This window comes from Ambystoma mexicanum, chromosome 5p (genome assembly GCF_040938575.1).
Source record: "Ambystoma mexicanum isolate Mex_15411 chromosome 5p, UKY_AmexF1_1, whole genome shotgun sequence".
Lineage (NCBI taxonomy): Eukaryota > Metazoa > Chordata > Amphibia > Caudata > Ambystomatidae > Ambystoma > Ambystoma mexicanum.
Window position 1 is genome coordinate 270,891,177 of NC_090930.1, and position 23,615 is coordinate 270,914,791.

Here is a 23,615-nt window from a genome sequence, read left to right on the forward strand (position 1 = left end):
TGGGCACTCAAGCTCCAGTGGTCTGTCCTCCGGCAGGATGTCGGACCCTGTTCAGGTGCCGTCTTCGGTTGCCCAGGACCTTCTGCGGTGTGCCGACCAAGGCAATCTGATGAGGGGGGCTCCACTTTGGCTGCCCTGGCCAGAGGTGACGATCATGTCGGACGCATCCCTCACAGGATGGGGGGCTCATGCCAACGAGTTGAGTCAGCGGTTGTTGGTCTGCGTCTGAGTCCAGACTCCATATCAATCTGTTGGAGCTGAGGGCTGTCGGGCTAGCCCTGAAGGCTTTTCTGCCGACTGTTTGAGGAAAGAATGTCCTGATCCTGACGGACAACACGGTGGCCATGCACTACCTCAACAAAAAAAGGGGGGCAGGGTCACTTCCTCTGTGCAGGGAGGCGATGCAGCTCAGGTTCTGGGCAATCCAGCAGGAAGTTTTGATTTTGGCAGTTCATCTGGCAGGAGACGAAAACGAGATGGCGGACCCGCTGAGCAGGCAGAGCGTGATCTCTCAAGAGTGGGAGTTGGCTCAGGAGATTCTCATGGAGATCTTCGCCCTTTGGGGGAACCCTCAAGTGGATCTCTTCGTCTCCAGTGTCAACCGGAACTGCGAGAGGTTCTGCTCGCGGAAATTTCCTCCAAACGGAGCCTTGGGAGACGCGTTTGTGGTGGAGTGGTCATTCCCACTGCTGTACGAGTTTCCTCCAGTCCCTGTCATCCTGCAAGTACTGCAGAGGTTAGAGGTTCGGTTCCCGGATGATCCTCATTGCTCCGGCATGGGCCCGGAGGACGTGGTACCCGGACTTTCTCGACTTGTCCATCTGCCCTCCACATAGTCTTCCCTACCGAGACGATCTGCTCTCAAGGGAGGGAGGGGTGGGTCAGGTTCTTCATCCAGAGGTCAGGTCCCGCAACCTTCACGCTTGGTTTCTTAAAGGTTGAGGTATAAGGATTGGGACCTCCCTCAACACATGGAGGTGTTGCTTTCGGCCAGAAGGCCCGCAACAAAGTCCCTGTACCGTTGCCGCTGGAGAAAGTTCTGCGACTGGTGCAGGGTTAAGAATGCGGATCCTTTCGCATGTGAAATTCCCATGGTTCTGTCTTTTTTGCTTTCTTTGGCCCACAGGGGCCTTCAAGTGGGTACCATTAAAGGTTACCTGGCGGCGCTGTCCATATTTAAGTGCTCGTCTGAAGTGTTCCTTTTTTAAAATTCCTTTCATTTCTCAGTTTCTGAAAGGGCTCACTAATGTGTTCCTTTGGTCACCTTTCCAGGTGCCCGGTTGGCATTTGAACCTTGTTCTCAAGTTTCTGATGGGTGCTCCGTTTGAGCCTTTGCATTCATGCCCTTTGAGACAGTTAACTCTGAAAACTATTTTTATTTGCGGTCATTTCCGCCCGCAGAGTGAGTGAGTTACAGGGACTTTCAGTTAAGCCACCCTTCACTGTGTTTCATAATGACAGGGTTGTCCTTAGAGTTTGTCCTTTTGTTCCGAAGGTGGTGTCGGAATTTCATTTAGGCCAGAAGGCTGTTCTTCCGACATTTTATCCTCCTACCATATCCTAGTAAGGAAGAGGAGAGGCTCCATAGGCTTGATCCTAGGAGAGCGTTAAGCTTTTATATTTCACGCATGTCCCGGGTCAGAGTGGACGATTAGCTCTTCATTGGTTATACTGGAAAGCGTTTGGGACTGGCTGTGACGAAACAGACTTTGTCTCGCTGGATTATTTTGGCTATGAGTGTTACCGCTTGGAGGGTAAGGACCCACCGGTCGGCTTATGGGCCCATTCTACCAGGGGTATGGCTGCTCTACTGGCCTGACGAGGGGTGTTCCTATTGGCAACATCTGTGATGCAGCCACCTGGTCTTCGGTACATACTTTTGTACGTCACTATTCCCTCTATTCCATCCGGGGGCAGGATCTGGCCTTTGGCAAGGCGGTCCTTTACTCTGCAATTTGACTGGGCATGCTAAATTTCTGTTTTCTAAATTCTTTTTCCCACCTCCTTGCATTGGTACTGCTTTGGGAGTCTGTCATAGATATGGAATATGTCGGAGGACCCAATCCCCTCGAAGAACAAGTTACTCTTACCTGGTAACGTTCTTTCGATGGGATGGTCCGACAACGTATTCCATATCGCTCCCTCCCTACCTTCCCCTCTACAGAATTCCTTATGCGACTGCAGCTTACGTTTCCGCAAGGCTTTGTGTGTCAGACTGGCAGAAGACTGGTGGCACACGTTCTGGGGAAAAAAACTACATCTGAGGCTAGGGCGTCGTGCGTTCTGCTTATAACATCCAGTGACGTTGGCTGTCGGAGGAGGCCCTCGGGCAGCGTATCGACGTCATCGACGCAGATGCCGAAGATTTTCCGAAGCAGCACAGCTGTGGTGATTACTGTCATAGATATGGAATACGTCGTCAGACCATCCCATCGAAAGAACGTTACCAGGTAAGTGTAACTTGTTCAATTGTTCCATGGATGGGCCGAGTTCCTTCTAGAGTCTCATTACCACTCTCTAACAATTGGCAACAACTATTGCCGAACAGCCATACAAAGGCCAAAGCTAGGTCAGAATTTACAAGCCCAAAGGGTTTGTCACAAGAAGGTACTTGTGTATTTGTATAGTGCGGATCAACGTAAACTGGTTTCTCAAGGATGGACCATTTCGGTACTTTTTGAAGTCCTTGGTGCTTTCTGTCAACAATTAGAAAATGCTATGCTTATTAATTGCCTAGTTAATACTTCCAGGATATGGGTGAAGTAACGTCACCGAGTGCTTAAATGTTTTTCTTGTGAATTTCTTAGCAGCAATGTGTAGTAATTTTGTAAAATGCCAGATCTCGCTTTTTACTTTCACACCAACTTACTTTTTTTCAAGTCTGTCCCAAATTAATCGGTACAGGGATGTACTAAGTGCAGAAGTTGCAATAAAGGCAACTTTTTCTTCCTAGTTCCCAAATATCTTTTTAGACTTAATATGCGGTTCAGGGATTGGTTGATAAATCAGGTAGACTTTGGTCAGCCCTGGGTTGCTTGAAATTCCATCCCTATTTGCAGCCGTTGGCTGAATAACAATACATTTTCATTTGTTGGGCGTTCCATTTTTTCGTATTAACAATTTAGGTTTTTCTAACAAACCTATAAATTACATGTAGTAGGTTTCTGTGTATAGGGCAGTTAAAGCATGGCCAGAGTGATTTAAAGTTAGTTTACATAAACACTGGTGGTAGCCAAAAATATCATGGGAGAACAAATTGGTATAATCCATATCCATGTAATATATTGAGTTACTCGGGAGTCATGTTAAATGAGAATGTATTCAAGTTGTGAAGAATTCAGCAACAGCCTGTCATGGCTGTCCCTCGGCCGCCTCCGTCCCCAACGTCCCCCACACACCTTCTCTTTACATTGACTTTCATTTGGAACTCTTTCACCATTGTGGTTTCTACCTTTATCTTTGACATCCTATGCTGTCAGACTAACTATATACAACACGCAGCTTATATTCCTATGCTCTGTTTATACTAAACTGAGCTGCTTTGGAATTTTTTTTTTTTCTCTCGGCAGAGGGTGCTGTGCTCGAGGTCGTGGCGTCGATTGTCCCTCGACGGACTCCGTCGACGTCACTGATGGTATAAATAGCTCGAGCCGCGCCCGTTGCTTCAGTTCTGTTTTTCTGATCGCTTCGCTATCGAACGGCGCGCTTGTGATTTTCTGTGAAGAAAATGTCATCTTCGACTCCTTCGACACACAAGACTGGGTTCAAGAAGTGCGTAGATTGTCGATCAAAAATGTCGATCACGGATCCTCACCGGGTTTGTCTCTGGTGTCTCACCGGACCGACGACTGTGGTTCCTGCCAATCCATGACCGAGAAAGCTCTTCGTGAGAGGAGAGGTAAACTGTCAATGGGGAGGGAAACCTCTAAGAAGGCAACGTCCAAAAAACCTAAGTGTCCGATTTGAAGGAATTGGATCGCCATAGGCTCTCCAAGAGATCTCGATCTAGGAGTAGATCGAGACACTTCTTCCTCATCCAAAAAAATGAAGAGAAGTAGATCTCCATCGTCTTCAGTGTCGACCGAAGAAATTCGATGTCCGACAAAACCCATTTTCTGGGAGAATCCGGAAGAATTTCGTAAAATGATGGAGGTATTCGAGAATGCGGCCCGACCCCCTCGAATGAACCTCGGAAAAGCCATATCCCTAAAGTCGCTCCATTGGACGACAAAGAAGTCCAAGACTACCATGGTAAAAACCGGTAGTGTCGAGGATACTCAAACTCGAGTCGATGCCAAGTCGTCGGACTTTTCGAGAGTCGAGCATCTCTCCGGTGCCATATAAAAAACAGAAGTCGTCGAAGGCTTCGACGATTTCATCGGCGTCGACTGTTTCGGCATCAAAACCAATAACTTCGACGCCCGTGTCGAAGTCATCTTCGAAGTCATCGAAGATTCATTTGACAACTTCGAAGGATTTCTCTATTCCTTCGACGCGTATGGTAGAGGAAGAAAGAAGATTCACTCCGTTTCCCAGATCAGACTTTAAGTCCATGTCCTCAATTTATGAGGAATCTGGCTCAGAGGAAGACTAAGTTACTCCTTTTGGAGTTTCATATGGCACAAAGCAAGTTCCTGAGGAACTCATTGATCAAGAATCTAAAATGAGACCTGAGTGACACTCTACATTCTGCCAGTGGAATTGACACCTCCCCAACTAGAGTGGCCATTTTAAGATGACCAGAATCGCCATTTTGTTTTCTCTGCTCTATCTAACATTGCCACTTTTGCCTCATGTAAAACTGCTTTGCTGTAGATATTTCGGTTCAATGGTCCAAGGCTAAGAAACATATTGAAACATTACACTGGAGAGCCAGACAGAAGACAGGGAGCAAGATATTTAAGCAGTACACGAATGCCAGCCAGCGAGTCTCCTGAAAGAATAGCAATGTACGAAACTAGCATTTAAAGAGTTGAATTATGCTCTTCTTTATGGCCCCCCCCCCTTTCTGAGCCCAGTGAGGCCCCGGAGAGCGGGCTGACCTCTAGAGCGAGAATCAAAACTAAGAGATAGTGAGGTCTGGTATGTGCCAATCTCCTACGTGCAGCTTGCCCATGAAAAACAAACGCTGTGTTCTCGCAAATAAAGAATGGTGTCTGTAAAATTGAAGACTGCAAACCGTTACTAAATATGGTGGTCTAAGGTGTCATATTTGTCACACTGGTCAATCATCGCCTCTAATTCAAAGGGAAATTAGTTGGGGGCAGCATCAAATGTGTCATTGCTGATTGTAAGGTGCTTGGATTGTATATATGTAACTGATGTACGTTTCATTCTTCTCTTGCGTCCCCCGAGGTCTGTTAGACACACGTCGCGGGTCGGGGGACCATTTGGCCAACTGGGACTTCTTTGTATTTCAATAAACCCTAGATTTTGGGAACAGAACCTTGTGTCTGGTGTATCTATTAGATGTGGAAACCAGGCACAGTCACCACACTCTGAGGGCCCCTCGGGCCCCTTCACCGCCTCCAAATCCCTCTGAGACCTTGTTGCACAAAACACCAGTGGGAGGCAGGATCTCTCAGCATCTGAAGGATTGGCGGGGCATTACCTCAGATGCCTGGGCACTGGAAACAGTAGCTCAAGGTTACTGTCTCCCCTTCTTAAAAAGGCCTCTGAATCATCCACCGGGAGCCAACTCTGTAAAAATTCCAGATCCGGTCCTGTTGCAGGAAATTTTAACCCTGCTAGAGAAAGGTGCCATAGAACAGGTACCTGTAACGGAAAGGAACAGGGGTTGGTACTCCCCATACTTTCTCATTCCAAAAAAAGACGGAGGACTGAGACCCATCTTGGACTTGAGAAATTTGAACAAGTTCCTCAGGGAAGGACAAGTTCAAGATGGTGACTTTCTCAGATCTTTCAGGCTCTCCAACTCCAAGATTGGTTGGTATCATTGGACCTTCAGGATGCTTACTTTCATGTGCCAATCCATCCAAAGCTCAGAGTACCTGAGGTTCGCGATTGGCAATTCTCTATCAGTTTCGAGCACTGCCATTCGGGTTGACCTCCGCCCGAGGGTTTTCACCAAACGAACAAGTTACACTTGGCGGTTGTGGCAGCGAGTCTCAGGAGAGGAGGTATTCACATATATCCTTGCTGGACGACTGGTTGATCAGAGCAAGTTCTCCAATACAAGCTCAGGAACATCTTTCGATCACCTGCCATTTTCTCCACAAATTGGGCTTCTCCCTCAATTTCAAGAAGTCCCATATGATATCATCCCAAAAACTCCAGTTTATCCCTCGGAAAATGCCTCGCCTCCCGAAGTGAGAGCTCTCCACATCCAGCAGATGGTAACAAAGTTCCAGAATGCCCAACGTTTACCGGCCTTTGATTTTCTCAGGTTGCTCGGCCTCATGGCATCCTGCATTTTCCTGGTACCAGAGGCCAGGTTGAGATTGAGATCCCTTCAATGGGCACTCAGAACTCAGTGGTCCCAGTTCTCAGGGAATGTCGGATCTTCTGCAAGTCCCGATCGTAGTTGCTCAGGATCTTCTATGGTAGGCTTGCAAGGACAACATTCTCGAGGGAGAATCTTTTTGGCAATCATGGCCAGAGAGAACAGTATTGACGGACGCCTTACTCACTGGTTGGGGAGCACACACTAACGATCTGACAATCAGTGGACGTTGGTCTCCATCGGAGTCAAAACTACACATCAACCTTTTGGAGCTGAGGGCAATTAGACTAGCGCTGAAGGCCTTTCTGCCCTTTGTAGAGGGCAAGAATGTCCTGATAATGACGGACAATACAGTGGCCATGTACTATCTCAACAAGAGAGGTGGTGTAGGGTCACTACCACCGTGCAGAGAGGCAATGAAGCTCTGCTTCTGGGCAATATGAGAGGGAATCTCTCTCTCAACAATTCCCCTAGCTGGAGAGAAGAACACGGCGGCAGACGCTCTGAGCAGGCAGAGCAGTCTCCCACGAGTGGGAGCTAGCTCAGGAAGTCCTTCTGGGGATCTTCGCCCTTTGGGGAACCCCTCAAGTGGATCTGTTCGCCACCGAGATCAACTGGAAGTGCGATCAGTACTGCTCAAGGGAATTTCCTCAGAGGAGCTCTGGGAGACTCATTCGTAGTGGAGTGGAAGTTTCCACTACTGTATGCGTTTCCCCAGTCCCCGTGATTCCTCAAGTAATCAGGAGGTTGAGAAAGTTCAGGAAAACCATGATCCTAATTGCCCCGGATTGGGCCAGGAGGACGTGGTACCCCGACCTTCTAGACATGTCCATCTGCCCTCCACTAAGTCTTCCGCAAAGAGAGGATCTTCTCTCGCAAGAGGAAGGTCGGGTTCTCCATCCAGAGGTCAAGACACTCAACCTTCACACATGGTTTCTGAGAGGTTGAGATACAAGATTTGGGATCTTCCGGATGACGTAATGGAAGTTTTGCTTTCGGCCAGAAGGCCAGCAACAAAATGTTTGTACCGATGTCGCTGGAACAGGTTTAGTAACTGGTGCAAAGATAAGGATGTGGACCCTTTTCAATGTGGCACTCCAGTAGTGCTCTTTTCTATTACATCTAGCCAATCTGGGGCTCCAGATAGGAACAATCAAAGGATACCTTGCTGCGCTGTCAAATTTCAAGCGCACCTTGGAAGAGGTTTCATATTTCATAATACCATTAATAATTCAATTCTTAAAAGGGTTTACTAATGTATACCCTCCGTTACCTTTTCATGTCCCAACTTGGGATTTAAAATTAGTACTAAAATTCTTGACTTGCATACCTTTTTGAGCCTCTGCACTGCTGTCCATTGAGGCTTTTAACACTAAAAACTGTCCTTGTGGCTCATCAGCCCGCGGGGTTATTGAACTTCAGGCGCTCTCATGCAAACCACCATATACTATTTATATATACCTTCCGTTTTACCAAAGGTAGTTTCGGACTTTCATTTGTCAGAAAAAATACTACCAACATTTTATCCTCCTCATTTGGGCAAGGAAGAGGAGAGACTGCATAGACTAGATCCCAAGAGGGCTTAGTTTTTACATCTCGAGGATGTCTAAATTACAACAAGATGACCAATTGTTTGTGGGTTATACTGGTCATAAACTGGGCTTGGCAGTAACAAAATGGACCATATCCCGCTGGATCATTTTGGCCAGAATTGAATGTTACAGATTGGTGGGAAAAGACCCACCAGATGGGCTTCGATTTCATTCTACAAGTGGGATGGCTACTTCTGCGGCTCTAAAGAGGGGAGTCCCAGCAGCAGATATTTGTGCAGCTGCAACTTGGAAAACAATGCATACTTTTATCAAGCATTACTGCTTGGATACTGGCTCCTCCAATGAGGGGTTATTTGCCAAAGCAATTCTGCATTCTGTACATGAACTGTAATTAGTACTCCCACCTCCAAAAGTGCCACTGCTATGGGAGTCTATCATAAGATGAGGAATACGCCGGAGGACACAATCCATTTGAAGAACAAGTTACTTACCAACTGTAACGTTCTTTCGACTGGATGTTCCTCCCACGTATTACTCATCAACCCTCCCATCCTATCCCATAGTACAGTTTACGGTTTATTACACTTTCCTCTCACGAAGAGCGCATCAGTTATGGGGCACGCCTGGGTGTTCCTCCTATGTTTCATCGAAAAAACAGAACTGAAGCAACGGGGGCGGCTCAAGCTATTTATACCATCGGTGACGTCGACAATCGACGCCACAACCTCGAGCACAGCGCCCTCTGCCGAGAGAGAAAAAAAATATAATTTCTGAAACAGCGAAGCTGGAGATAACGAATTATCATAAGATGAGGAATACGTGAGAGGAACATCCAGTCGAAAGAATGTTAGTAAGTAACTTGTTCTTCTGCATCCCTAAGTGTGCACGATGAAAACTCAATCTGCTTTCCGTGATCAGGTTGCATCCACACACATCCTACCAAGTCTTCACTCGTGTCATTATACAAGTACAATGGCAGCTCATCCCTGAATACTGTACGCATGGGTGCTTTGATCAAACTCTGCTTGACTCATCTAAATTCTTTCTCGCATAACCTGCTCCATTTGAACTTTTTTTGTTTAACACCTCATGGTTTTTGTCTGCTAAATCCTAATGAATTTTCAATAATATTCAATGAAACCAAGAAAAGACGCCACCTCTCCTTTATTGCTTGGTGACTTCATATTATCTTTCGCTTCAATAGCATCATGCGTTGGCCTCACTCCACGTTCAGATAATGCGTGTCCTAAATAAGCCAGTGTCTTTTAGTAGCTTATACTTTTCTAATGAGATGGTTTATTTCGCCTTACACAAACTCCTCAGGATTAATCATTATGCTGATTATGGTCCCCCAGATCAGTATGTCATCTTGAAAACCTTACCCCCTTCCATCCTCCTGTCAAGTCTGCCTATCACCCTCTGGAACAAACGTGGCACTGAAATCAGACCAGACCAAATGGCATCCTTCTGCATCTGTTCATGCCAAATGGTGTGACAAACATTGTTAAATCTATAGAGCAGTCATGCAGTCTAATTTGATGGTATGCCGATTTGAGATCACTGAAAACCTCTTTGCCCCAGAGACTCTATCAAATCGTGGACTTTTGGTTTCAGAAAGCAGCATTTCACATTGGAGTGTCCTAAGGTTTCTATACAAACTTACTGCGCCACCACTTTTGTACCACTATCGGGCTTCTGCAGCTTCCACCTCTTTCAATAATTCCTTCATTTTCTAGTCTCCTTAACTACCTCTCAACTTCAGACTTAAACACACACATGGTATATCACATGCCTTTGCTCGAAATCAGTACAGTACCCCTTTTGTCTTTTACACCATGCATAAATCCCTTGAGACAACCTGATTGCTGCTGTAGTCCTGCTGCTTCTCTGTCCTTAAACTAGAGCTTTGCCTCTCATTCTGCCATTATATCTCTGTTTGGCTCCCCATATGCATGTGCCAAAACGGTGGCCTCTTGTAAAGTACAGCTTCTCCAGCATGGATTCACATGTTCATGAATATTCCCCGTCAGGCTGGGAATCCTCGGTAAAGAAAAATCAGTATCAGTTTCGTTTCTGATCTCTTTCGTAGTAGTAACCAATCACTGATCTCTGCGTCATACTGACCACAGCCAATGACTGCCATCTCCCTAAGCCCTGCCTCTGGCAGCCATCTTCAGATTTTTACTGCACGTTCAAGTGTTGGGATCCTCGTGCTATTGCTCTCGAGCTGTAGTGCCTTTTTCACACTTTTTCCCAGGAAAATGTTCTCTTTTTCGGTCAAAAGAGCCTCCAGCTCCACCGTTTCTTTATCCGAACAACGGGGACCCGTGTCGGATTCTTCTACGCCCCTCAAGGGTGAAGATTTTGTCGAGCCACGCTTTTGGAGGACTCCAGAAGTTTCTCAGGCCCATCTCGATCATGGCCCAGGAGAAGGGAAGCTCGACGCCCGGAAAGCTGTGCAGGGTCTGCCCTGGATGCCAGCTTCAGAATGTCTTTAAGGAGGACGAACACTCCCTTTGCCTCTACTGCCTGCATGAGGACAAGACGCACGTGGAGAAGGACTGTGCGTTTTGCGGCAACATGTTGGAGCGGACCATGAAGGACCGCCATCTGCGTCTCGCCAACTGGCTGGAAGGGAAGAGCCCATCGGGCGAGAAGTAGTAGTCCGAGCGGTGGTCTAAGACCTTTGAGGGCACCCCGGCAACGGGGGTCCAACAGAAGACCAAGCACCGTGAGTCCGCTGGCACCGGGAGCGCTGAACAGTCTGGCTCTACGGGCGCCAGGCAGGGCGCATCCTCCCCGGCGCCATCAACCACAAGCCAACGCTCTGGCTCGGGTAAGAGGAAGGCCGAACACCCGGCGAAGCTCCTGGAGAGACCCCGGTCGAGCTCGAAGGCCCCATCGGAGGGGGAGTGAGGCGGTGACCCTCCCCCCAAGGAGAAGGCGGTGAGCGCTCCTAAGGTGGTGAAAGCCTTGATCCACCCGGCCAAGGCCTCTATTGAGACAGTTGCGGCGGCCCTGGCTCAGCCTGTGGAGGCTACACCAGTGGTGGCGACCTCGGGGCCCAGAATCTCCCTGCCACCGCGGAGGGAGTCCTCTTTCATGCCCATCGACAGGACCCCTGTGAAACCTCCGATGGAGAAGAAAAAGGGGGGGGCAGGAGGTCATCGTGGATTCGGCCTCAACCTTTGAGGAGGAGCTGATCGAAGTCTTAGGCCACGGCGTGGAAGACCAGCCCGTCGGGAGGGACCCCGACGTAGGAGACGACGAGAACGTCTAGGGTGCCGACGGGGCTCCTGACCGCCCGTCGGAATCCCCTCAACCAGTGCCACAAGACAACTCGGCGGCCATTTTGTTGGCTATACAGTCCTTATGCTCGGAGATAAGGATGAGATTGCCGTTACCACCAACGGAGGAACCGCTCCCGGTGGGGAACCCGAAGCCAGGCCCTTCTGGGAGCCCTCCTCTTAAGAGAAGGATTCATCCTCCACCTCCTTTTCAACCATCGCGCCCTGCTCAGCCCTCCTCCCCGTCCACGACCCGTGGGGATGATACTGGGACTGACACGGCCGCGACAGGTAAAGACGACAAGGTTTACGACGAGGATCTCCCATCGTCCCCTCCTCCCCGGGCTTCCCCGCCTGACGAGATTGGATCGTTTCACGCCATGATCGCCAGGGCATCCAAGCTTTTCCAGCACTGCCCGGAAGAGAAGGAAGGTTTCCTTTATCAACGGCGCGAGACCAAGAGGCAGACGGTCCTCGCTGTACCTCTACTGGACGATATCTGGGATGAGGGTCTTGCCCTCCTCAAGAACCCATCCACAACGCCGGCGAGAAGGGATTGGTACGAGAAGTACCGGGTCCCGGACGCGGCCCCCTTGTGCCTTCGGGCACAGCCGACCCCGGACTCGGTCGTCCCCGCGGTGGCCAGGAAGAAAGCGGGGGGGGGGGGGGGGGCCTCGGCCTCTACGTCAACCTCCCCGCCGGACGGCGAGGGAAAGAAATTGGACACGATGGGACGCAGAGTCATCTCATCGGCAGCGACGACGATTAAGGCTGCCAACGCCTTGGCTATCGTAGCCCGCTACGACAGGGAGTTGTGGTACAAACTCGCCCCCCTGCTGGACTTCTTAACAGACGACAAGAGGGCGGAGGCCCTAGAGATCTTGCAGGAGGAAGAAGTGGCGTCGGACCACGCCATTACGATGGCGACGGACATCGCTGACACTGGATTTCGCTAGTTGGGCAACGGCGTGTGCCTTAGGCGGCATGGATGGCTCAAGGCAACTGACTTCCGTCAGGACGTGCAGACCAGAGTCTTGGACATGCCGTGCGACGGGAGCAACCTGTTTGGGAAAACAGTGGACGATTCCCTACAAGCCATCAAGACGGACACGGAGACGGCCCGGGCTCTTGGTGTTCTCCAGCAACGACGGCCGCCCTTTCGGAGCGGCAGAGGCAAACAGGGTGCCTCCAAAGGTTCCGGCGGCGGATTTTCCACCTATCGTCAAGCGGCCCGTTTGTCGTCGCAGGAAGCCTACAGGGGGCGAGGCAAGTCGGGCGGAACCCGCTGTCGTCGCCAAGGAGGACAAGGCGGCAAAGCCTCGTCGAAGCAGGACTGAACCGCCGTGGGGTCGGGCCCCCACCGAAGCACCCCGGTGGGAGGCCGGCTGGCGAGCTTCGTCAGTGTGTGGGAGTCCATCTCCACCGACCGTTGGGTGCTGGACGCCCTGGCCCAGGGTCACGCGCTCGAGTTTCTAAAGTGCCCGCACGTTCCCCCCCGTGGCCAGGAAGGAACATCACGTCCCTCAACTTCTCTTGGAGGTAAAGGCGATGCTCAAGAAAGGCACCATCGAGCTCGTCCGAAAGAGGCTTCGGGGCCCTGGAGTTTACTCAAGATACTTCCTCGTGAAGAAGAAGACGGGAGGATGGCGTCCCATCCTGGACCTACGACGACTGAACAAATTCATCAAGGCACAGAAGTTCCGGATGGTCACCCTCCAGCACGTCCTGGGTCAACTGGAGGAGGGCGACTTCCTGTCGTCGTTGGATTTGGAGGATGCCTACTTCATATCCCCATCCTATAGGACACCGAATGTTTCTCAGATTTGTGGTCCAAGGGCGTCACTACCAGTTCAGAGCCCTTCCCTTCAGATTGAGGTCGGCACCCAGGGTGTTCAAGTGCCTCACACCGGTGGCGGCGCGGCTGCGTCTGGAGGGGATCCACGTCTACCCCTACCTGGACGACTGGCTCATCCGAGCAAAGACGAAGGAGCTCGCCGCGGAGCACACGTCAAGGACAGTCCAACTACTCACGGGCCTGGGATTCTCCATAAACTATGCCAAGTCCCACCTGGTGCCCGCGCAAGACGCACTGTTTCTGGGAACGAAGCTCGACAGTGTCGCTTCTGGCCTCTCCGTCAGAGGAAAGGACGAGGGTCATCTTGGCCAAGGTGCAGCGGATGCTGGTTGCGGACGCAGCCAGGGTGAGGTCTATCAAGTCCCTCCTCGGAATGATGTCTTGCATTTATCTAGTCTGCCTATGCAGGCTTCGGATGCGCCCGTTACACGAGTTCCTGGACGCTCGCTGGATCCAGACGACGGGCAGCTTCGAGGACAGGATCACACTCGACGAGAGCTTCCGACGAGCGATCCGGTGGTGCACCCGCGCGCATCTGACGGCGTAAATGGACTTCCAGACCCCGGGCCACCAGAAGACAGTGACCACGGATGCCTCCCTGGAAGGGTGGGGAGCGCACACCGAAAACCTGCACGCGAGGGGTCTTTGGCTGCCGACGGAGAAGTCCCTCCATATCAACGTCCTGGAACTCCGTGCAGTGTTTTGGGCCCTCAGGTCCTTTCTTCCGTCCCTCAAGGGCAAGGTGGTGAGGATCTTCACCGACAACACCACCACCACCATGTTCTACATCAGGAAGCGGGGCGGTACCAGATCCCCAGCCCTGTCCAAGGAGGCGCAGGATCTGTGGCATTTGGCCGTCGTCCAAGGGATGTTTCTGGTGCCGTTTCATCTGGCAGGAATAAAAAACACCATCGCCGACTTGCTCAGCAGAGAGCTGCGCTCGTGCCATGAGTGGGAACTACGACAGGATCTAGTGGACCGCCTCTTCCGACGGTGGGGCACGCCCCAGATCGATCTGTTCGCGACGGCGGCGAACTCCAAGTGCCGGAGGTTTGCCAGCAGGTTTCCCCAGCCGAGGAGCATGGGCGATGCTTTCTCGTTCCCCTGGGAGGGCCTGTTCCTATATGCGTTCCCTCCATTGCCGCTGCTGATCCGGCTCATCAAGCAGCTCAAGAAGTCACGGTGCAGGATGATCCTCGTCGTACCTGCGTGGCCGAGGCAGATATGGTTCCCGGACCTTGGGGACTTGTCAGCATCCCCGTCAATCAAACTGCCAGTGGACGCGGATCTTCTCTCCAGGGAAGGAGGCGCCATCCTCCATCACGACCCTTGCAGGCCTGGCTCCTGCAGCGTTGGAGTTTGGAGGTTACGACATACCGGCCAACTGCAGAGAGGTTCTTGCAAAGGCCAGGGCGTCCTCGACTCATAAATGCTACGGACACAAATGGAAGAGGTTCTCTGTCTGGTGCCACGCACAGAAGATTAACCATCTACGGATTACGGCTCCTCAAGTACTGCCGTACCTGCTGACGCTGGCCAAGGCTGGACTGGCGCACGCTTCCATCAAGATTCATCTTGCTGCGATATCCCGATACACCAGAACCACGGGACGGACGTCTTTGTGGTCTCATCGTCTGGTGAAAGAATTCATGAAGGGACTGTTCAGATCGTTCCCGCCGGTGAAGACCCCGGCCCCGGCGTGGGAGCTCAAGGTGGTGCTGACCAAGCTCATGGGACCTCAATTCGAGCCTCTGCACTCAGCTCAGTTGAAGTTCTTGTCGTGGAAAACAGCGTTTCTTGCGGCCATCACCTCCGCATGACGGGTGGGAGAGATCCAGGCCTTTTCCTGCAAGCCCCCGTACTTGACTTTTCACGACACAAGGGTAGTGCTCAGGACGCACCCTTCCTTCATGCCCAAGGTGCCGTCGGACTTCCACCTCAACGAACCCTTGGTGTTGCCTGTTTTCTTCCCGCCGCCTTCGTCGCCGGCTGAAAGGACTTTGCACTCGCTGGATGTGGCTAGAGCGCTGAAGTTCTACGTGGACCGCACGAAGAGTTTTCGGAAGACGTCGCAACTTTTTGTGAACTTTGGACCTGTCAATTAGGGGAAGGCTCTCTCGAAGGCTTCCATTTCCAGATGGCTCTCTGGCTGTATTATGTACTGTCATCGGTTGGCAAACCGACCGCTGCCTGGCCGTCCGAGAGCCCATTCCACCAGAGCGATCGCAGCTACCACGGCGTTCCTATCTGGTGTGCCCTTGCTGGACATCTGCAGGGCTGCTACGTGGAGGTCGACGCACACCTTCACGAAATTCTACTGCGTCGATCGGGATTCCAGGGAGGAGTCCAGGGTCGGCCAAGCAGTGCTGCGCAACCTGTTCGCCTAAGGTGAGCCTGGTGAGGAGGTAAGAATTGCTTAATGTTGAGTTTTGGATGTAATGCTTAATGTTGAGCCTTTGCCACCTCCCGTGGTTGTGCATGTGTGTACTTCTATGTATTCTTTATTCATGAGCATGTGAATCCATGCCAGACCCCATGCTGGAGAAGGAACAAGTTACTTACCTGGAACTGTTCTCCAGCATGGGTCTGGCATGGATTCACATGCGAACCCTCCCGCCTACCCCTCTGCGCTCTTCACTTGGTCATACTGCCACTTCACGTGCTACCAAATCTGAAGATGGCTGCCAGAGGCGGGGCTTAGGGAGATGGCAGTCATTGGCTGTGGTCAGTATGACACAGATCAGTGATTGGTTACTACTACGAAAGACAGATCAGAAACGAAACTGATTTTTCTTTACCAAGGATTCCCAGCCTGACGACAGGGAATATTCATGAGCATGTGAATCCATGCCAGACCCATGCTGGAGAACAACAGTTACAGGTAAGTAACTTGTTCCTTTTCTTTTGCCTCCACGCATCTATCAGCATCTGGACTCCTATGACATTCACTTCTTTGATCTCCTCGAGCAGGCATCAACTGCATTCACCACACACCTCATAGCCAGCTTACCCCTATCTGTCCCAAAGAAGATGGCTTACTGCACTGTTAGGGAGAATTCTCTGTATAGGCTAATTTCCCAAACCTAGTGAGTCCCCCAGCAGCTTTGCTGGATTTTTGGGGTTTATTTTCTTCTCCTGCTAAGAGTGAGACTCTTTTTCTCCCACTCTTGGGCATGATTTGAGAATTTCCTTTGACTTTGTAATGTTTTATGGGCTATGGGGTCTTTTACTCCATAGGGCTTCATGTGTTTTTGGTAAGTGTTACACAGCACCCTCAGTGCAGTAACACAGGGGTGTCAAAGTGACCCCCAAACATAGACTCCATACCCTTTGACTGACTACTGTCTCCCAGGGCATGTAAAGTGTCCATTGACTTTACTAGTCTTAAATTGTGAACAGAACCAGTACAAAACATCATATTGTGGAAGTACTGGTAGGGTTAATTAGATTGCCACTGGGTTGGTTTTTCGAGGGGGCACTGTGCAGCTCCCCTTGTCGAGTTTCTGGTTGGTGGCAGTGGTTACCACGCAAAATAATCCACCGGAATATTTCCTATGGGATTTTCCCATTCATTTTAAGCGCACCACTTTTTTGGTGCAATGTTAAAGATACCGCCGGGTTATTTATTTAATATTTATTCCCTGGTTGGGTCTTTTTGCCAGGATTCAGTTTTAAAATGCCGTTTGTGTTCGCCTCTAACTCCAACCAAAGTCAAGCCCTTTGTTCCACTTTTGGCCGGCTTCTACACAGAAGCCTCCAAAAGTGGTGCCACTCTGTCTGGGTCTTCAGGATGTGTGGGAGGGGGGGGAATAGGCACCCTGGACTGAGTTGCCTCGGCAACTCAAGCCGCACTCTTGTGTGATTGGTCCAGTGGTGAGCCGGGCGGCTCACCACTTAGCATGTTTGAGTGACAGCTATGACTGGTGAATGGGGGTTTTCTGCATTAAAGCAGGGCTTTGTGGACTGGAACTTCAGAAGTCGCCCCAGGACCTAAAGAATCCGAAGAGGGAGAAGCTGAGCCGACCTGCAACGACAACACCACCGGTGGAGCCCTGCTGAACCGCCTCACCACTTCCTGACGACAGAGAAGATCTTCATCCTGGAGAGTCTTCTTCCTTTGAACTGGTGGGGTTAACCAGTTCGCCCTCTCTTCGTCTTCCTGGATCGTCTCGTGGTCGAATCGCCCGTGCCAAGCACCCCAGCGGCCGGATAGCCACGCTTCACCACCGTGAATAAAAGGGTAGTACCTTTTAACCGAGAAACTCTGCGGCTGGTTTCTTCCCTGGCAGTGCAACGACCTCCAGCTTTCCTCCACGTCGAGATCTTCTCTTCCCCTGGACGAAGCACTGACTTGCACCCGCTGCCAGGAACTGCCCCCGCCGGAGCTTCCTCACCATTTCAGGTACTGTCTCCCGCCTGGTCTCCCTTGAAACTGTTCAAGGTGTCCCGTAAATCCTTGACACTCTATCCTGATGTGACCTGGGACCTGTTAACTAACTTTTCTGAACTGACCCAACTCCTTTTGAACTATCTGCAAAAACGTTTAAAGTGTACTTCAACTGTGATCTTGGGCACATTCTGCCTTGCTCTCCAAGAGTGGGCCTGGCCTATGAACTTTCTTGCTCTACAGTAGACTCTGCCTTTCTTGACTTGCTGTGGTTCTTTTAAAAGTGTTGATATTGTGTGCTTTCCTAATTCTGCCTTTTCCCTCCCTTTTTAAATGATTATTGGAGTGCCATCTTGGTTAAGCGCTCACCCCTGTATTGATAAGTGGTGTCCTTTTCCTAAGACTTGTCGAATAATTAATCGGGGAGGTGTATAGATTTCTAGTGACTGTTTGAACTTGCTTGACATATTAGTGCCAGTGTATTTTTACAAGTGTTTTTTTAAATAATTATATATTTTAATACCCAAGCTCTGGTCAGTGTTTGCTTGCGCTACTGTATTTTTGTACCTAATGTGTATACTCTATATACTGCCTAACTCTTCTTGAGAGAAGTCTGACTGCTCAGCCACAGCTACCAGGTAAATCTGGGTGCTAGTTTACTGCCAACACCTGTGGTCTTAAACTTTTTGCAGTGGTCCCTAAGGGAACTGCACAGGTTTCTGCCTAGCACACTTTTCTACTGTATCCAGACCACTGCTTCCAACCCCTTGTAATGTGTTCCTTCCTGATACATTTTTTACACACTGAACTGCAAAGCCATTTTTATCACTGGCCAAGTTGTACAGGCTCCCACATCTGTTTCACTTCTTGGGCCAGTTGTATCTCATATCCTGCCTGGGCCTTGGTTCCAACCTTTTCTTAACTGTTTGCGTCAGCATTTACTGTGGGTTTTTTTCTTTGTTTTTTTTTGTGGGTCGCCTCCATTTTGTCGATTCAAACCACACTATCCAATTCTTTAATGCATGTCTCCTTGTACTGCATTATCTTTGCTACTTCGATCACGAGTTGTCACCCTTCTCATAACGCTTCCCTGATCTTCTGGTTGCTGCATTAGTTAATTAACTGAACCCTCAAGTTCCTCCCTGCAATTTTCAAATCCACACTTAATCGGCAATACTAGTTGTACAGTCACAAAATTCTCTGATCTCGTTCCGCTTCATATCTTATGACAGTGATATCTAGCAAGGATCTTCTTCTCTTTGACCGCAAAGTACTCATCAAGCTTCAATAAACTTACTTCGAATTTGCTCGGACCTGCTCCCACCAAATCTGTAGTCTTTTGTATATTATTGGTCCCTCCTGAGCTAAACCATGATGCAGCAGCAAATCTTTTCCATCTCGGTGAAGTTTGCCCGAAATACTTCATGTATATATCCCAGAAAACCTTCCTTCCCGTCCACCCACTTGATTGTGGGAGGGGAGTTCCGCTGGTGCATGCAGAAACTGGGGCGGCCCGGGTATATTGGCCATGTCAACTCAGGGTACGAGTTTCTAAAAGTGCTTGCCTAAAAGCTACTATACGCTTTAAGTTGATGTGCTTAGCATGGTTTGAAGGAAAGGTGTGGTTGTCACTGTTACTTCCTGTTCCAGGCAAACTAGCACTCTTCCGCCAATGCTAATCGGGTACACTCTTATCCTCTCTGCTCGTCCTCCATGGCATATTGTACCCACATCCTTCACCGAAGAGCCTTTTGGGGCTCTGTTCCCTCATTCACCACTTTAATGCAATCTTGCCCACCCCACTCGGGTGCAGGCCACAGCTTCTTGTTACTGAGGATAAGTGTCTGGTTGCAATGCGGCATGCACATAGCAACAATGCATGTATCCTAAATGCACAGTCTAGAACTCTGGGTGGGGTCCCTCCCCTCCCTGTCCAAAAGTCTGCCAGCGGACATGGCCATTCCTGTCCAACAGTCTCTTCGCAGGTCTCGACTGTTCTTCTTTGCTGAGTCTTCACCTTACTCACCTTATACTGGATTCAGACGAAGGCTGCTGCTGCGTCCAGCCACTTGATTCAAGGCCATAAATTAAGTACTCGGAGTCCTATATCATGAGATCATGTATTCAAGTTGTGAAGAATACAACAGCAGCCTCAGTTGTGGCCACGCTTACACAGCTTCTTTCTCAATTGTCGTCCTCCCTCTTCAACCACATTCTCTTTACAATCTGACTTCCATTTGGAACTCTTACAATTTTTGTTTCTCATCCTATCAGACGAACATGGATCTTTTATTCCACTGCCATGTTTATACTCCACTATGCACACAGTTCTGCTCATAACCTAATGCCTTTGTATTTTCTTCTTGGTGGAATACCTTTTTTGAGGATTCTCCACTGAATAATGTCCCTCTAAAGTTGGGCAGGGGAAGGAGGATACTGGCATTGCACCCGAAGCACAAAATAGTAAACGAATTGTATAGCATTGCAATGAAAAATGGAAGGGGTATTGGGGGGGGGGGGGGGTCAGGGAACAGGCTGTGCTCGAATGACTGGGAGGGGTCGGGGCTTCTGTGCTATCCCTTTTCATGGTCCATTGAAGAAATGAGTTTGTAATTTCTCCCTCCAGATGAACAATTTTATGCACACCGGGATTTGGTATTTTTTTCCTCTCTTTTCCAGTCATTCTTTTAATGTAGTAGTTGGATTCTCACCAGAATAATGCGCCACAAGAGTTGAGGTGAAAACCCTTTTTAATACACTCAATAGCAGAATGATACTCCTGTTTTAGGAGAGGCCCTTTAGATGACACGTGTTTCGGCTGGTAACACCTTTTTCAAATCTAGGGCATATATTACATATTATTTCCAATTATTTTCACAAAATAAAGCTCATAATTTCAAAATACCAATTTGAAAAGAACCATGAACAATCTATTATTTCTTGGTATACATAGTGTCTTGCATACAGTTGATTAAAGATTCCGTTGCATTTTGTGGAAATCTTGTTTTGTCCATTTAAAATTACAAATCATCATCATACGTCAGTCTCAAGTGTTTAGTAAAATTCCAAAAACCAAAGTCCAATAACAAACCGTGTTGGCAGTGCCTATACCCAAAACACTATTAATCCATTCGTTTGTCATGAGTTTAGCACAGATACTGAAAGCTTGTTAGAGACTGTTTTGTATAGGGTAGTCAAATGAAAAGTCCACATCAGAATAAAATACAAAAATGTCCAGCGCTTACCTAGTATGTCTGATAGGAGATTCCACTGTAAGGAGGTGTGTTTAATAAGGGTTAATCCCATCTGAAACGAAATATGTCAAGGGTTTACTTTGTTAACGATCTGTGGTCATATAGATTTAATGTACGCAACATAGTGTGCGAGACCTGAAACGGACTTCCAGCAACTGTTTGTAATGGGCTGCCGTATTACCAATGGAAAGTTTGCGCGGCATGTTTCCTTATGAACTGCTCGCTTACGATTGGAGTATTCTGCTAAATAACATAGTATTCTGCTAAGTACCCAACTACAATGTGCTGTTTGGAGGTAGGGTCCGCATGACCTCCATGTTTCTCACACATGTGACACCACCCAACTGGAATACAAAGAAATAGGTAGCTGGGCTTAAATAGGTTGAAACCCGAAAAACCCACTTCAATTCTTTTAATGTCTTCTGTTATTTCAGCGCTCTGAGACCTATGGGTGTGTAGCGCTATTTAAGAAATGTATTACTACTACTAGGCTGTAGTGATCCTTGCGGTAGATGTCATCACTTGTGTATGTTTTATACCTCCAAAAGATTAACGACTGACAAATACAGTACTTGTGCCTAGTACTCTTCATGTTGGTCTTTTATGCTATTTGGGAAGGGCTATCTTTGTTTTACAAATAAGCCATTAAGTGACTGTTTTGTATGTCAAGCCCAACACATTAAAAGATGTATATTCAGCATATATTGCCTTTTGTGTGATTTTAAACTATTTACTGTTGCATCCTTTTTTTCCATCTACAGCCTACGAGTGTTCACTGGATGATGACGGCATTCTAATCCCAATTATAGTTGGCGCTGCTCTTGCTGGCTTGATTATCATTATTGTGATTGCATACATAATTGGTAGAAGAAAAAGCTATGTTGGATATCAAACTCTGTGATTCTAGTCTTCACTCCACTTCTCAAAGAAGCAAGTTCAGAAATTTGAAAGTAAGGCTTTGACATCTGCTGCAAGCATGGCCCAGTCTGTTTGGGACTTTACTTTCTTGGGCAGCAGAATGTTGGGGTTAACATATATGCTACAGGATAAAGGCACATAAACTACAATGTAGTACCTGTCTTTACTTTTGAGAAGCATTTAATACCACTTTTCTAAAATCCAAGAAATATTTAGGTGTTTCTTGAGCCTCCTTGCATCTAACTTGCTTCTTTGTTCCCTAAATACTGTCCAAATTGCATGATCATTTTGCTCCAACAATGGACCCAAAGACAATTGCCAGAGTTAACCGATGTCCTGCACAAATTGCATTATCAACATATATCCTAAGCTGCTAACTGTAGTCAGTCCATTCACTAAGGAAACTGATGAGCTATTGGGTTGTGATGAAAAAGCCTCCTAAATAAGCAAACAGCAATATATTTGACTCCTTTGGGACATCTGCACAAAACTGGCATAGTCTTTTGGTACAAAGGAACCAACATTGGCTGTGATTTTGCTTTGATGCTTCGTTGTTAAATAAGGGATTACTTGCATATTGCAAGTTTAAAATAAACCAAGTGCACTTAACTTGCATAGGACCTTTACTTGTGCTCCTTTGTTAACTTTGCCTTTCTCATGTGTAGTACAAGGCACTGCTGTGAGTCATTGGCATTTTGTTACCGTATTGAACATTGTAGTCTGTTTAGTGTGAAATTATAGGTAATTTAATTTGTGTTCTTGTAATACTCTTTACCTGTGTAATTTAAAAAAGTAATGGACAAACCAATTTTGAAACATTTAGATTATTTACATATTAACACAAATGTAAAGCCCCACTGTAGATCATGCACCAGGAATAAGCTTTAATGGCATGGCATAGAAATGAGAATCTACACACAAACCATCTACGTTGTACTGATTTGAGAGCCATGGGTATTGTTTTTCCAGCACCTTTGCAAATGTAGAGATGGACATTTCTATGGCTATAGGCAACAATCCGTACTTCCATAAGTTAAAACCAAGCAGTTGGGGGCGGTTAAGGAGGTTTGTTAAGCTTGTGTAAAAGCTAGGTTGTAAGCGGCACACTGTTTAAAGCTCTTAAATTCAATAAAGGCTTATTTTACCCTATGAGCTTAAAGTTCAGGCTCAAAAGGCATTGCACAGATATGATTGAAGATTTTAATTGGTGATTAACTCTATTACTCTCAATTGTATGATTAATTCCTGGCATTTTTTTTCTGATTGTGTGGTCCGTCTGTGTTAGTAAATTGTTGCACCTGAAATGAAGTGTTTACATTTGCCAGTAATATTGAACTTGAGGCATCCAAATTACAATTATGGCAACCTTTAATTTTGCTAAATAGGATATGTGGAGGAAGTACTCATTTACCTGAATACAAAAATAATTTGGAGCAGTTTTAATAGGCCCTCATTGCCACAACCATACTTGGAAGACATGCCCTTTTTATAGAAAGAATATATCTGTATTAATCCCGGGTCCTAATTGCACCACGATGAGGTATTCCCTACAAGCCTATTTCTAGTGACCAGTTATGAAGGCTTTCATTTGCAATGATCTGGCAGAGTAACCATTCCATTTCAACGTAAACAAATCTAGACCCGTTTATTCGCTTGTTTGTTTGGTTTCCAAAGATGTGATTCTCAAGCACATTTTGTTGATATTGAGGTTAACACAAAATAAAGACTATATTTCCTAATGGTGAGACTGACCTCTTTATTGAAGTCTTTTTTTTTTCTTTTTTTTTTTTTGTTGCCTGCTTCCATCACCTCACACAAGTACAGGCGTTTCTTATGTAAGCTTCTTGCAGCTGCTCATTCCATATAATTGGACTTGTTGTTCTAAGTCTGTTGTGTGG

General features: G+C 48.0%; 1 protein-coding gene across 2 annotated transcripts in view; it reads left to right on the forward strand.

Moving 5' to 3' along the window:
- The window catches only part of LAMP2 (lysosomal associated membrane protein 2), an 868,131-nt gene that overhangs the window by 764,756 nt on the left and 79,760 nt on the right, over positions 1-23,615 (forward strand). The window contains exon 9 of one of the 2 annotated variants that reach the window (XM_069612680.1): positions 21,561-23,456. The exons of the other annotated variant lie outside the window; for it this stretch is intronic. Within the exon in view, the coding sequence (XP_069468781.1) occupies positions 21,561-21,700 (140 nt within the window). The 3' untranslated portion in view covers positions 21,701-23,456. Of the gene's footprint in view, positions 1-21,560; positions 23,457-23,615 lie in introns of those variants that run through there. 2 annotated transcript variants of the gene reach the window in all.